Source organism: Pantherophis guttatus, chromosome 3 (genome assembly GCF_059756535.1).
Source record: "Pantherophis guttatus breed Tessera chromosome 3, ASM5975653v1, whole genome shotgun sequence".
Lineage (NCBI taxonomy): Eukaryota > Metazoa > Chordata > Lepidosauria > Squamata > Colubridae > Pantherophis > Pantherophis guttatus.
In genome coordinates this window covers 197174526-197187308 of record NC_142065.1, presented here as the reverse complement: position 1 = coordinate 197187308, position 12783 = coordinate 197174526, and the positions used below count along the sequence as shown (strand labels likewise).

The 12783-nt window shown below is 37.8% G+C and overlaps 1 protein-coding gene across 4 annotated transcripts in view; it reads right to left on the bottom strand.

Moving 5' to 3' along the window:
* The window catches only part of MED30 (mediator complex subunit 30), a 30597-nt gene extending 18367 nt beyond the window's left edge, over nucleotides 1–12230 (bottom strand). The window contains exons 1-5 of one of the 4 annotated variants that reach the window (XM_087890872.1): nucleotides 11318–12184; nucleotides 10458–10632; nucleotides 7694–7852; nucleotides 6608–6718; nucleotides 2122–2183 (exon numbers count right to left, since the gene is read on the bottom strand). In XM_087890872.1, coding sequence (XP_087746998.1) covers nucleotides 2163–2183; nucleotides 6608–6718; nucleotides 7694–7852; nucleotides 10458–10632; nucleotides 11318–11418 — 567 coding nt within the window. In that variant the 5' untranslated portion in view covers nucleotides 11419–12184 and the 3' untranslated portion in view covers nucleotides 2122–2162. Of the gene's footprint in view, nucleotides 1–2121; nucleotides 2184–6607; nucleotides 6719–7693; nucleotides 7853–10457; nucleotides 10633–11317 lie in introns of those variants that run through there. The other 3 variants (XM_034422213.3, XM_087890871.1, XM_034422212.3) reach the window with 3 other exon arrangements.
* Between the last annotated feature and the right edge of the window lie 553 nt (nucleotides 12231–12783).

The window sequence follows — 12783 nt, the reverse complement described above, 5'->3', positions numbered from 1 at the left end:
AATAATTTTTTTCTTTAAAAAAAAAATAGCACGGGGATTTGTAGCTTTATTGTGGCAAAAAAAAAGTCTGCAGTCAAAAGACTACTATATATAATGCATGAATTATATCTTTATGCTGGAAGAAAGGAAACAATGAACAACAACAACAACAAAATGCAGACAGCTCAAGATGTATTCAGGCATTAAATTTCCTCAGGGTTAGAACTGCATGAGTACAGAATAGGGATGTGGCTTTGGGCTTCATTGACTATGCTATACCTGGGTTGCCTGGCCCATTATTCTCCATAAATTTGAAGGTTTCCAATGCAATTTAGAATTCAACGCAATCAGGGTTCTTAATCATGCAGGGTGTCTGTCTATATTACTACATGGAAGGCCAAATGGCAGGAAGCGAGGCTGAGGCAGAACCAGCCAATGCAGTCACATTTCATTCTATGCATTTCTAATCAAACTTGAATTAGGGCTGTAGTCTGGCATTTCCATATGAACACTCAAATTAGTTTTGCACAGGGATGTTGCAAATAAGACTGCTGGAGTTCAGGGCTTTTTAGACTCCCTACTTACCGTTCATTTTTTCTATATGTATGCTTACCCAGAGCATTGAGTGAGAATATTTAAGGCATCGGAGATAAATGACCCAGTTAATCTGTTCCTTTTTCTCTGCAAGTAAATGAATGGTTTGTCCCTGGCCATCACCCACAGGGTAGCTATTCCATGTTAACCATTCTGGATTATGGCTGACAGAATGGCATAAAAGGCTCCCTAGCTTTGCTCTATCCTAGTATTTTTCAACCTTGGCTACTTTAGGATGCTGGCTGGGGCATTCTGGGAAATGAAGCCCACACATCTTAATGATGCCAAGGCTGAAAACCACTGCTCTGCCCTGACGGATTGCAGCCAAAGTCCTCTGGACCCCAATTTCCTACTTTTCATTCTATGATTTTTGTATCACAAGACCTTACATCATCTCATTTGTGCATTTATCTTTGTCAACTCAAGGATCAGTTTCGCAGACAAATGGCTAAAAGACATCACACTTCAAGTACCTTAATCATAAATGCTAATTTGACAGCTGCATTAACTTGGAAATTAATTTGCAACTGTAGATTTTAACACCAAAGCTGAAAATTTGATTCCATCTTTAGCATAAAGAGCATGTCCCCCCTCCCTCCTGCCATGAAGAAATTATGACAAAGACTCATACAATTCCCCCCCTCCGTGCAAAACTGCACGTCACTTTGCAGAAAATAGTTCAGGGGCAGAGATGGAGTTTTTAATTCTTATCATGTTTCCTTTATCCCGACCATTCAACAACTATGTGTCTAACTCCCAAGGTCTCTGAAATCAAAGCCTTATCCAGAGATGGACAAGAAGAAAAGGGAGAACAGGGCTCCTTACTCTATTCTGTCTGGCCTTCTATTATCCTTGCTCTCTGAAGTTCTTCTAACTTCTATTATAGGTTCAGAATTGTTGTTGACTCCAGCTACCATCTTCGAATCTCGCTGTTTGAGAAAGCTGCATAACATTCTCAGAGACTCTTCCAATCCTGCTTACAATCTTTTTGGACTGTTGCCTTCTGGCAGAAGATACAGAACAATTAAAACTCGGACTGCAAGTTTTCTGAATAGTTTTTATCCCAGAGCTATAATTGCATTCAACAGTGAACTAAAGGGCCACCATCAGTGAGCTGTTGGACAGTATTACTTGGTCTGTTGTGTGGATGTTTGGGTGGTTTAGGGGTGGGGAATTGTGGTGGGTGGGAGTGTGTTTGGGGATGTTATGTGTGTTGGACCTGTTTTTTGGGTGTTAAGTCAATTTCGTTGTATGGGTATACTGTGTATACCCTTTCCCAGCATTAGGTTCTTCTCTTTCCCAGCATTAGGCTCTTCTCCAGTGAGTCCTTCCTTCTCATTAGGTGGCCAAAATATTTGCGTTTCATCTTCAGGATCTGGCCTTCTAAAGAGCAGTCAAGCTTGATCTCCTCTAGGACTGACTGGTTTGATTGCCTTGCAGTCCAAGGGATTCGCAGGAGTCTTCTCCAGCACCAGAGTTCAAAGGCCTCAATTCTTTGGCGCTCAGCCTTCCTTATGGTCCAGCTTTCACAGCCATATATTGCAACTCGAAAAACCATAGCCTTGACTATAAGTGCTATAAGGGTGATGTCAGAATGCCACTCCACAAACCTGTCATAAAAGATTATTCCCTGTAAGCCTAACATTTGTGTATGCTTATTCCTACAAACTTTGTTCTGCGAGAGTTAAATCAGTGAACCAAGGAAAACTCTGCCCACTGCGACAATTAATTTTAGGCCTATGTAGGTTAAACTGAATAGATACTGGATTATAAACAGCTGGCATCCTTCTGCTGACAATGGCTTTTTGATCTTATGGCAGCTTCTGACAGTAGCATAGAAATTGAAATAAATATAGGGATGTGCCTAAATAGCGATCCTTCTCTTCTCCGTGCAACAACACCCAATTATTCAGGTCCTTTAGAACAAACACTGGGGGAAACTAAGTAAGTTGGAGAGGTGACAGGGAGATAAAAAAATAATCGTTCCTGAGATAAAAGCTTTCCCTTCAGGGGATAAAGAATTTTTTTCAAGGATACCAGTTGAATACAACTCAGTGTAGCTTATTATTTTAAAGAAACACACAAGCTCTTTTTCATCTTTTAAATACCAAATGGAAATTATCTCTCTCTATCCCTATCTGAAAAGGGACACGGTGGCTCAGTGGCTAAGACACTGAGCTTGTCGATCGAAAGGTTGGCAGTTCAGCAGTTCGAATCCCTAGTGCCGCGTAATGGGGTGAGATCCCGTTACTTGTCCCACCTTCTGCCAACCTAGCAGTTCGAAAGCACATTAAAAATGCAAGTAGAAAAATAGGGACCACCTTTGGTGGGAAGGTAACAGCGTTCCGTATGCCTTTCGCATTTAGTCATGCTGGCTACATGACCATGGAGACATCTTCGGACAGCGCTGGCTCTTCGGATTTGAAACAGAGATTAGCACCGCCTAGAGTCTGGAACGACTAGCACATATGTGCGAGGGGAACCTTTACCTTTACCTTTATCCCTATCTTTCTACCTATCTCCCCTCTACGGCCTCCTTTTACAGCAAAACCAATCCATGCAAAGCTAACAGTTACTTGCTCTCCACAGACAAATATTTACCTACAGATATTTGATCCCATCAACTGTTACTGGTTTTTAAAAAAATGTAATGCAATTTCTCTCCAAAAAGTAAAACTGACAATCCTTTGAAGGAAACAAATAGTGGTTTCCAAAATACTGTCTGGGAAAAAAAAAAAGACAGATCTAAATCGATCTAGGTTGTTAAATGATTGAGCACATCCATGACCTTCTTTAAATGTCAAGAATAGAGACGTACTTATGGATAGTCGAACCTCAGGGTCAGATGTTAATTTTGGAAGAAGTTGTAGATTTTCTGTCCAAAATGAGTCTTTCTTCAAATTAGCAAATTATATCTACTTAACAAATATGGATACTTGAAGTTCCAAATAGAAATTCTTATAAGGTACTGCATATAAATAGGCAGCAGAACACTACACCCGCTTGCATTGATGATGTTGCCTAGTTGGGTAATGAAATGTTTGCAAGCAAACAACCAAGCTCAGAGAGTACCAAGAACTGCATAGAATTTACTCTAATAAAAAATAACTATCAATGGACAATAGGAGTTCAAGGGAGAATAATGTAGGACATTTGATAGAAGAGTCCAATTGAAGAAAGAAAATAGGTTCTGACTTTTTAGAAGAATGTACTGTTTTTCAATTAGTGTTCTACGAATGAATAACTAGCCCCATCCTTATACAAATGAAAAGACCAAGCATATGACTGAATGGTTATGGCAAGTAAATTTATGAATAAAGCACCTAACAAAATTCATTAAACCATTATAAGCCAGAAGTCCCAACAAATCAAGTTAAACAGAAAAAAGAGGGTAATTTTCATATTTTTAATTAATAAAAATCCAGACAATGGCTAATGAATGAAATGGCTACAAGAACTGAGCATGTACAATGAGGGCACAGGACTAAAAAGAATTACAAGAGGAGCATTTGGGACTTAAATAGAATTTCTAAGGTTTGATTGGTTTCCCCAGACACATAATTAATTTTCAAAACATAAAATGACAGTGTCCTACAAGTATTAGCATTTAATAAAAATCAGCAACAAATACTAATTCATGATCAGTTAAGGATATCCAGAATATTATCATCTCAAAATGTAAAAATACAGAATTGCCATATACGGCCCTGGAAGAAGGAATATATTTTTTCTAATGTAATCTTTAAATAAATAAAATAGTGTAATATAATCTCCTGGAAAATTAATATATAACTAAAGGAGAAAATGATATTTATTTGTATCCTGTCTTTATTATTTTTAGAAATAACTTGAGGCAGCAAATATATCCAACATACTTCTTTCTTCTCTCAAGACCTTTTTATTCCATCAGGCTGGTCTGGCCTAATTTTCCCTTTTAAAATGTAAATTTTAATCTGTTCTTAATTATTGGGGTGTTTTAAATCTGTCTTGGGCCAAATTGTTTAATTCGGTTTTATTTTGCTTTTAAATTTTATATTTATGTGTTTTATCTTGTGGCTGTTATCTTGTGGCCCTGAGTCCTTCGGGAGTAGGGCGGTATATAAATCAAATAAAACTAAAACTAAAACTAAACTAAACTTCTATTTTCCTCACAACTAACAATTATGTGAGGTAGGTTGGGCTGAGAAACAGTGACTGGTCCAAACTCATCCAGCTGGATTTCATGGCTAAGTTGGGACTTGAACTCAAAGTCTCCTGCTTTCTAGCCTGGTGCCTTAACCAGCCAGCCAGACCGTGTAGCAAACATTTCAGACCATTCTAGGATTTTAAATTCATTTATAAATTGTTTTAATTTGTTTATTAATATGCTTGATAAGTCAACTTGGCTACTTTACAAATTAAAACAATTTAATGAAAAATTGAAAGTTCTGGAATGTTCTGAAATGTTTGCTACAGAATCTGAGTATAAGCACCTTCAATGATAGTTGTTCAAAAATTGTCTTTAAGGCACTCTCACCCCTAGATTTCCTTTTTCTACTATCCAATAATGTAGATAGATGATAGATACCCTGTTTCCCCCAAAATAAGACATCCCCTGATAATAAGCCCAATTGGACTTTTGAGCTCATGGCAATAAGGCCAAGCGCTTATTTCAGGGTTCAAAAAAATATAAGACAGGGTCTTATTTTCGGGGAAACACGGTAGATAGATAGATAGACAGACAGACAGACAGATCTACAGGCCCCTCCCATAAACTGGACATAAACTGTTTCAATTTTTCCCCTCAGAATACCACTATAGGGCATTGCATGCTAAAACAATTAGACACAAAGACTGTCTTTCCCCATGCCATCACTCTGCCAAACACCTAATTCCCATAGCACTGTCTATGCTTAAGGATATATAACTATGTAGCAGGAGTCTATTACTATTATCGTTCCCGTCTTTCTATTACCTACTCCTATTGGCATTTTATGACTATACTTTGTTGGTTGTAACTTATGATTTATGATTGTATCTTATGATTTATCACTTTGTTGCTTATTTATATACGGAGAGCTTATGTACCAGAGACAAATTCCTTGTGTGTCCGATCACACTTGGCCAATAAAGAATATTCTATAGTCTGTTCTATTTCTTTTTCACAACTATAAACCAACAGGGTCCTGAGCTCTACCTACTCATCTTTCTTTTCAATGAGTCAAATATATATACCGTTTCCCCCAAAATAAGACATCCCCTGATAATAAGCCCAATTGGACTTTTGAGCTCATGGCAATAAGGCCAAGCGCTTATTTCAGGGTTCAAAAAAATATAAGACAGGGTCTTATTTTCGGGGAAACATGGTAGATAGATAGATAGACAGACAGACAGACCTACAGGCCCCTCCCATAAACTGGACATAAACTGTTTCAATTTTTCCCCTCAGAATACCACTATAGGGCATTGCATGCTAAAACAATTAGACACAAAGACTGTCTTTCCCCATGCCATCACTCTGCCAAACACCTAATTCCCACAGCACTGTCTATGCTTAAGGATATATAACTATGTAGCAGGAGTCTATTACTATTATCGTTCCCGTCTTTCTATTACCTACTCCTATTGGCATTTTATGACTATACTTTGTTGGTTGTAACTTATGATTTATGATTGTATCTTATGATTTATCACTTTGTTGCTTATTTATATACGGAGAGCTTATGTACCAGAGACAAATTCCTTGTGTGTCCGATCACACTTGGCCAATAAAGAATATTCTATAGTCTGTTCTATTTCTTTTTCACAACTATAAACCAACAGGGTCCTGAGCTCTACCTACTCATCTTTCTTTTCAATGAGTCAAATATATATACCGTTTCCCCCAAAATAAGACATCCCCTGATAATAAGCCCAATCGGGCTTTTGAGCGCATGGCAATAAGGCCAAGCGCTTATTTCAGGGTTCAAAAAAATATATAAGACAGGGTCTTATTTTCGGGGAAACATGGTATTTGGCTTACAATTACAGAAAAAGGTACCCACAAATAGAATACCTTGATAACTTCCATGATTTCCCGTCTTTCTTCACTAGCGAAGAGTAGCTGGTTGGTGGCTCCTCGGTCATCATGTTTAAAGCCATCCTCTTCCACGTAAGGAATGAGCTGCTATAAATGTGGAAAAAAAAGTCCTATATTTAGACAGAGAATATCTGGTGGAATCTGGTGTGAGAAGTTATGTCTTAATAAGAAGTTAATTATTGTAAATATGAAATTACAGAAATGTTTCTTCTTCTAAGAGCATTTAGGAGAAGGGCGGGATACAAATTGAATAAAATAAATAAATAAATAAATAAATTATTTATTATATTATATTATATTATACAATCTGTTTTTGGACATTTTAGGAAATTTAAGATGTCTCAAAGCAATAAAAATATATTTTGCCTTTTACCAACTTGCAAACTCCCTAAAACTTTTTCTAACTACGATAAAAAGGTATAAGCAGAAAATACATTAAGTTTCACCATCTGGAAATCATGATGGATACCGTATGTAAGCTGATCTGGATCTTCTGGAAGATCCTTCAGTGATCTGCAGTACATTAGCTCTCAGTAGTTTTACAGTAAGAGCAATACAATAATTTCCCTCTCTTTGTTGTGGCAATTGAGAAACCATGAGGTAAAGCAAGAGCGCATTTTTGCAGAGAGCATTATTGTAAACTCTTGGTTTAATGGACCTCAGCTGAGTGGACTTCAGATATAGTGGACAAAGATTTCATTTGGGCTTCATCCCATTTAACAGACAAATGTCTATTAAATTGAGGATTTGTCTACTAAATTGAAGTTTTAGTGCTAATGGTGCTATTTGCATCAATTAGGTAATTATGCAAACAATATAAATGGATGTAAACAAGATAAATTTGAACTTTACAGACATTTGTATTTAATGGAACCACTCCTTCCCCAATGATCCATTAAGTCAAGATTTTTCAGTACTTATTACTAGCGTTTTGTGTACCCATTTTAATCCAGGTTTCACATGGAGAATTTGGGGATTTTAGAATAAATGAGATTTGGAAACAAATCAGCTTCCCTCTTCTTCTGGTCTAGATATTTGTGCCTGTCTCCCCATTTCACTTACCTCTATTGGAATAGGTTCAAGTCCTGCACAATTTTCATTGCACTTATCGTATACCAATCTCAGTTTCCGAAACAGTATTGAAAGTTGGCGCAGATGTTCTTGCAGCTTTCCCAATCTGTCTTGATATGTGCCCGTATGATAGGTGACACCATTTGGAAGCTGGAATATTCAAATATTTAATAGAAAGAAATCAAATTTTAGCCACCCTTGAGAATATACAATGACAAAAGAAAACCTCACTCATTTCTTCCACAAATGTGAAAAGTTTTTGACAAAAACTTTGTTAGTTTCCAAAAGCTATCTGAGCTTCATTCCATTTATTTAGAATAAATGTTATCCAATGTCTATACTTTCTTTCACTGAAGCATATAACAAAATAGAAAATAATAATCAAAAATTAAAACACCACCATAAAATTATCAGACACGTCTACAAAATATGTTTTTGAATACCGATTGAGTTTCTTCCGGAAAAAAATTCCATAAAGTCAGAGCTACTTCTGAGAAGATCCTACTAAGAGCAATTTCCTCTCATTTTAAGAACATTTTGGCAAATATTATGATAGATCAGAGAAGTCTGATTCACCAAAGGCAGTTTAGAAGTAGAATAATATATCATATATCATATCGTATGTCATACCATATAGGCTGACAGTAAGTCTGAAAAAGTAGGACTTTGATTATTAGCGTGCTCCCACTCCTATTTTCTAGAAATAGATCCAGAAGCCTTTAATACAGAGGTCCACAAGCTAGTCGTAGTCAGAATAGAGCTGGAAGGGAACTTGAAAGTCTTCTAGTCTAACTCCCTGCTCAAGCAGGAAATCCTATACATTTTGAGAAAAGTGGCTGTCTAGTTTCTTCTTAAAAACCTCTAGTGCTGAAGCACCCACAATTTTTGAAGCTCTTCAGCTCATTGATGCCTTCATGAAGCTTCAGTGTTCCTTGACACTCAAACAGTTATTTTATGAAAATAATTTAATAAATACTATTTTAGCTAATAGAATTAAGAATTATGTAGCATCACTTGACTAAGATGGGTAGCCATAGAAACTAAATAAACAAACAAACAAATAAATAAATAACAATTATGCTAATCCCATTGATCCTTGGAAATCAATAGGGACCACTTGCTGTAATGCCAAAGTTACTATGTAATATCATAGGAAGGCAATTTTGCTACTGAAACAGTGTAATAATAAAACAATAACATTTAAAACACATTTAGTCTGGCGCAGCAGACTAAAATGCTGTTAAGTAGCACCAGCTGCCTTCAATTACTGCAAGTTCAAATCTCACAGGCTCAAGGTTGACTCAGCCTTCCATCCTTTCGAGGTAGGTAAAATGAGGACCCGGATTGTGGGGGCAATAAGCTGACTTTGTATAAAAAAGAACACCGCTTGGGGGGGGGGGGAAGCCCTACTAAGCAGGTATATACAAAAGTATGAAGGCTATTGCTTAACGCATTGTAAGCCGCCCTGAGTCTCCGGAGAAGGGCGGCATATAAATCGAATCAATCAATCAATCAATCAATCAATCAATCAATCAATCAATATGTATGATTGCATAATTTTGCATCATTCCTAAACTCTGGGATTCTATTTTTAACATGACCACTGCCACTTTTCATATTTATTCTGGATTGATATTTCTGCCTTATAACAGAAGTTAAAGAAAATTCTGATCTTGTTGTTAGCTTGTCCAAGCATATTATGAGCAAGTTCTGACACCAATGTTACGTTGTATGCAAAGGCACCCCCAAATTTGTGAATCCCCTTAGGTTTGCTCGCAAAGTCCTGAAAAGTGAAAGGGGGTCACAGCCTTCCGCTTCAAAATTTCTGCATTAAGATAATCTGATTGAGATCTGCTGAACAGATATAAACATGTTAAATTCAAGGGGCACACCAAAACAATTTTCTTTGATAATTTTTTCTTCTCAAATTTTGAATAAAGAATATTATTCTGCAACCGGAGAAGTGTATTTTTTTAGGATGCAAGGGCTGTAAACTATGCTTTTAAAACAGTCCATATAAAAACTCTATTTTGCTAAAAGAATACTGGTGAATACATAGACATTCTCAACAAATTCAATGGAAATATGAATTACATTAAAAATAATGCGAAATAATCAAAATAAAACAAGAAAAGTTAGGGTAATTATTTTAGAATTTAAAGATTGAAAACAGGGGAGGAATTTTCTAAGAAATAAAAGTGAATATGGGGAAATCCTACAAATCTACCAACTATAGAATAATATAGTGACATTTACCAGCTGCCATCAAGGTACATGCAAATAAGTAGAAGCAAAGAGGTAATATACTACATTAAGAAAAAAAAATCCCAGAGAAAACTTACATACCCACCATTATCAATTTATAAATCACTTGCCTATATTTTAACTAGAATATGCAATTGGTCTATTTTCTTTAGAGCAGCCCATTTTGTCTAAAAAAAAATCTTGAACTCAAAATGAATTCTCTCCAAAGGCAGATTAATTAGAAAAGAATTATCTGCCTCCTTTACTATATTTTTAGTGAAGCTAAGATTCTCCAATTTTAAAAGTAAATTATCTGGGGAGAAAGACAGATAAATCGTTAAAGTGGTGTTTTTTTTTTAATGAGAATATGTAGGCGGCAAAGACTTCCTTTTCTGAATGCCAAAGTTGTTTTTGCTTATATGTTTTTTACTGTGCACTTTTTTCAATTTAATTCAGGTTTTCTACAAGAGAGGAAAATAGAATAGCATTATTCGGACAGGGGATTCCTTACCTGCATATTTCTTAACAGCTGGAAGATTTCCATAGTGCGGAATACAATGTCCTGCACAGTCTCTTGACCAATGCGACACAACGAAGCTGTGTTCACTTCTCGTGCAGCCTGACCCTGAGACCCAGAAAATGGACCAGGAGGCAATCCTGGCCCTGCTAGAGGTGGTGTAGACATCCTGAAGTGCAAGAGAATTAAACCATTAAGGCAGAAAAAAGGAAAACGGGTGTCAAAGAGTACACAAATCTGTTGGATATAGATGTTTAATATATTAATGATTTGCTATTGTCATATTAAAGTTAAATTACATTGGGATCCTCCATCTACAAATTAATATCACGCTCAAAACCTTACATTTCACAGATTTGTAAGACTACAGAGGCAGAGCAGTTCATTTTGGGCATATAACTCAGCAGTGCAGGAGTCCTGAAAGAAGGAAGGAAGGAAGGAAGGAAGGAAGGAAGGAAGGGAGGGAGGGAGGGAGGAAGAAAGAAAGAAAGAAAGAAAGAAAGAAAGAAAGAAAGAAAGAAAGAAAGAAAGAAAGAAAGAAAGAAAGAAAGAAAGAAAGAAAGAAAGAAAGAAAGAAAGAAAGGGCTCCAATTTCTGCTTAAACATGGCCGGTCCCCTTTAAAGCTGCACATTTTATCATGTTGCCACGCAGCTATATTTATATATTTTGCATATATAAATATTATGCTTTTGTTTCTTATTTAGAAAAGTGCATTATTTCTCCCTAGGCCACTTTTGCATATCCTAGCTTACAACAGCAGTCTACCCTTGCTCTTTTCCTACATAAACTAACCACTGGACTTTTAAACTATAAAACGCTGCTTGAAGACGACCCAATTCAGCAGAACCCACACCTTTTAGTCTTGAAGGCTTTGGGAGCTGACTTTCCAGAACGTCCTTGCTTCCTAAACATCCTCTGCTTTGTTTTTAACCTATTCTTGGATCCTAGTACCATTTGATAGCTTATTAGTAACCTTGACTATCACTAAGTGTTGTATCTTTTTCATTCTTGACGTATTTTATTCTCCTTATGTACACTGAGAGCATATAGTACACCTAAGACAAATTCCTTGGGTGCCCAATCACAGTTGGTCAATAAAGAATAAAGAATTCCTTTAATGTTCCCATAAACCCAGGGTTGAAAGGGACCTTGGAGGACTTCTAGTCCACCCTCCACCCTGTACAGGGCAGGAATCTTCCATTTTGGATAAATAGCTCCCCAAGTTGGAGCATCCACAACTTCAGGTGTTATTCCCAGGATCAAATAAAGACTTAAGAAAGGTACCCAAGACCCTTAAATTTGCTCTCAACTCCAAAGAGACATAAGAAACCTGAAATATCTCTGCCCATCAAGTCCAGATTTTCCTAAAAAAAAAAAAAATCAAACAAACCCAAAGCTCCCAGAAATGAAACCAGCCATCTTTTAGGGCAGCCTGCAAAACATCCCCGATCTCAGGCACAAAAACGGGTCATTGTAACATTCATAACATTTATAATCTCAGCCTTCCTTCGCGCAACCTGCAGGGAGACTGGACTACGGGGTCCATCATTCCCAGCCACTGGACCGGGGTGGGTAAAGGATGCAATCCAACTGTCCCCGGGAGCGAAAGAGGACGATAGACACGAGGGTACCTAGCCGTCGTTGTCCGAGTAACAACCGCCTTTTTATGTCCTTTCCAGGATAGTCGACTCTCCCCCCACCCCCGTCGTCGGCGACGCCCTCCTCCCGGCGCGCAAACCGGCGGCGGACGTGGAACGGCGGGACGTGATGACGTCACGCGGTACGGACTCGTGTCGATGGATGCCTTCTGTGCATCGGCAGGGCGTAGCCATTTTTTTTCTTCCCCCTTCCGTACAGGGACTCCTTCTCAGATTCCCACCCACCCACCCACCCAGCCCCGCCTTCCTCGGGAGAAAGTGGCCCGCGCCGAGTTATTTTCCTCGGAGTTTCGGTTGTGTTTTGATAGGGAGGACTACAGTTCCCATGGTCCCCAGCTAATATAATATAAACGATTTCCCCGTTCGACCTTCTCCCCCCGCTTCTTCTTTGCTGCCGGTTCTCCCTTCCTGGCGAAGAAGAACGCAAAATCAAGAAGGAAAAAAAAAATACCTTTTTTTTTTTAGTTTTCTATAGTTTGTACGCAAAATGCAGCTTTTTTGTTCTTCTGGAGGCTGGATTAGAAGCTGAAGAAGGCGGGGGGGGGGAATTCAGCAGGTTTAATACTGGTTGCCTTTAATTCAGTGCTTCTCAAATTTGACTGCTTTTAAGATGGGTGGACTTCAACTCCCAGAATTCCCCAGCCAAGCTAGCTGGGGAATT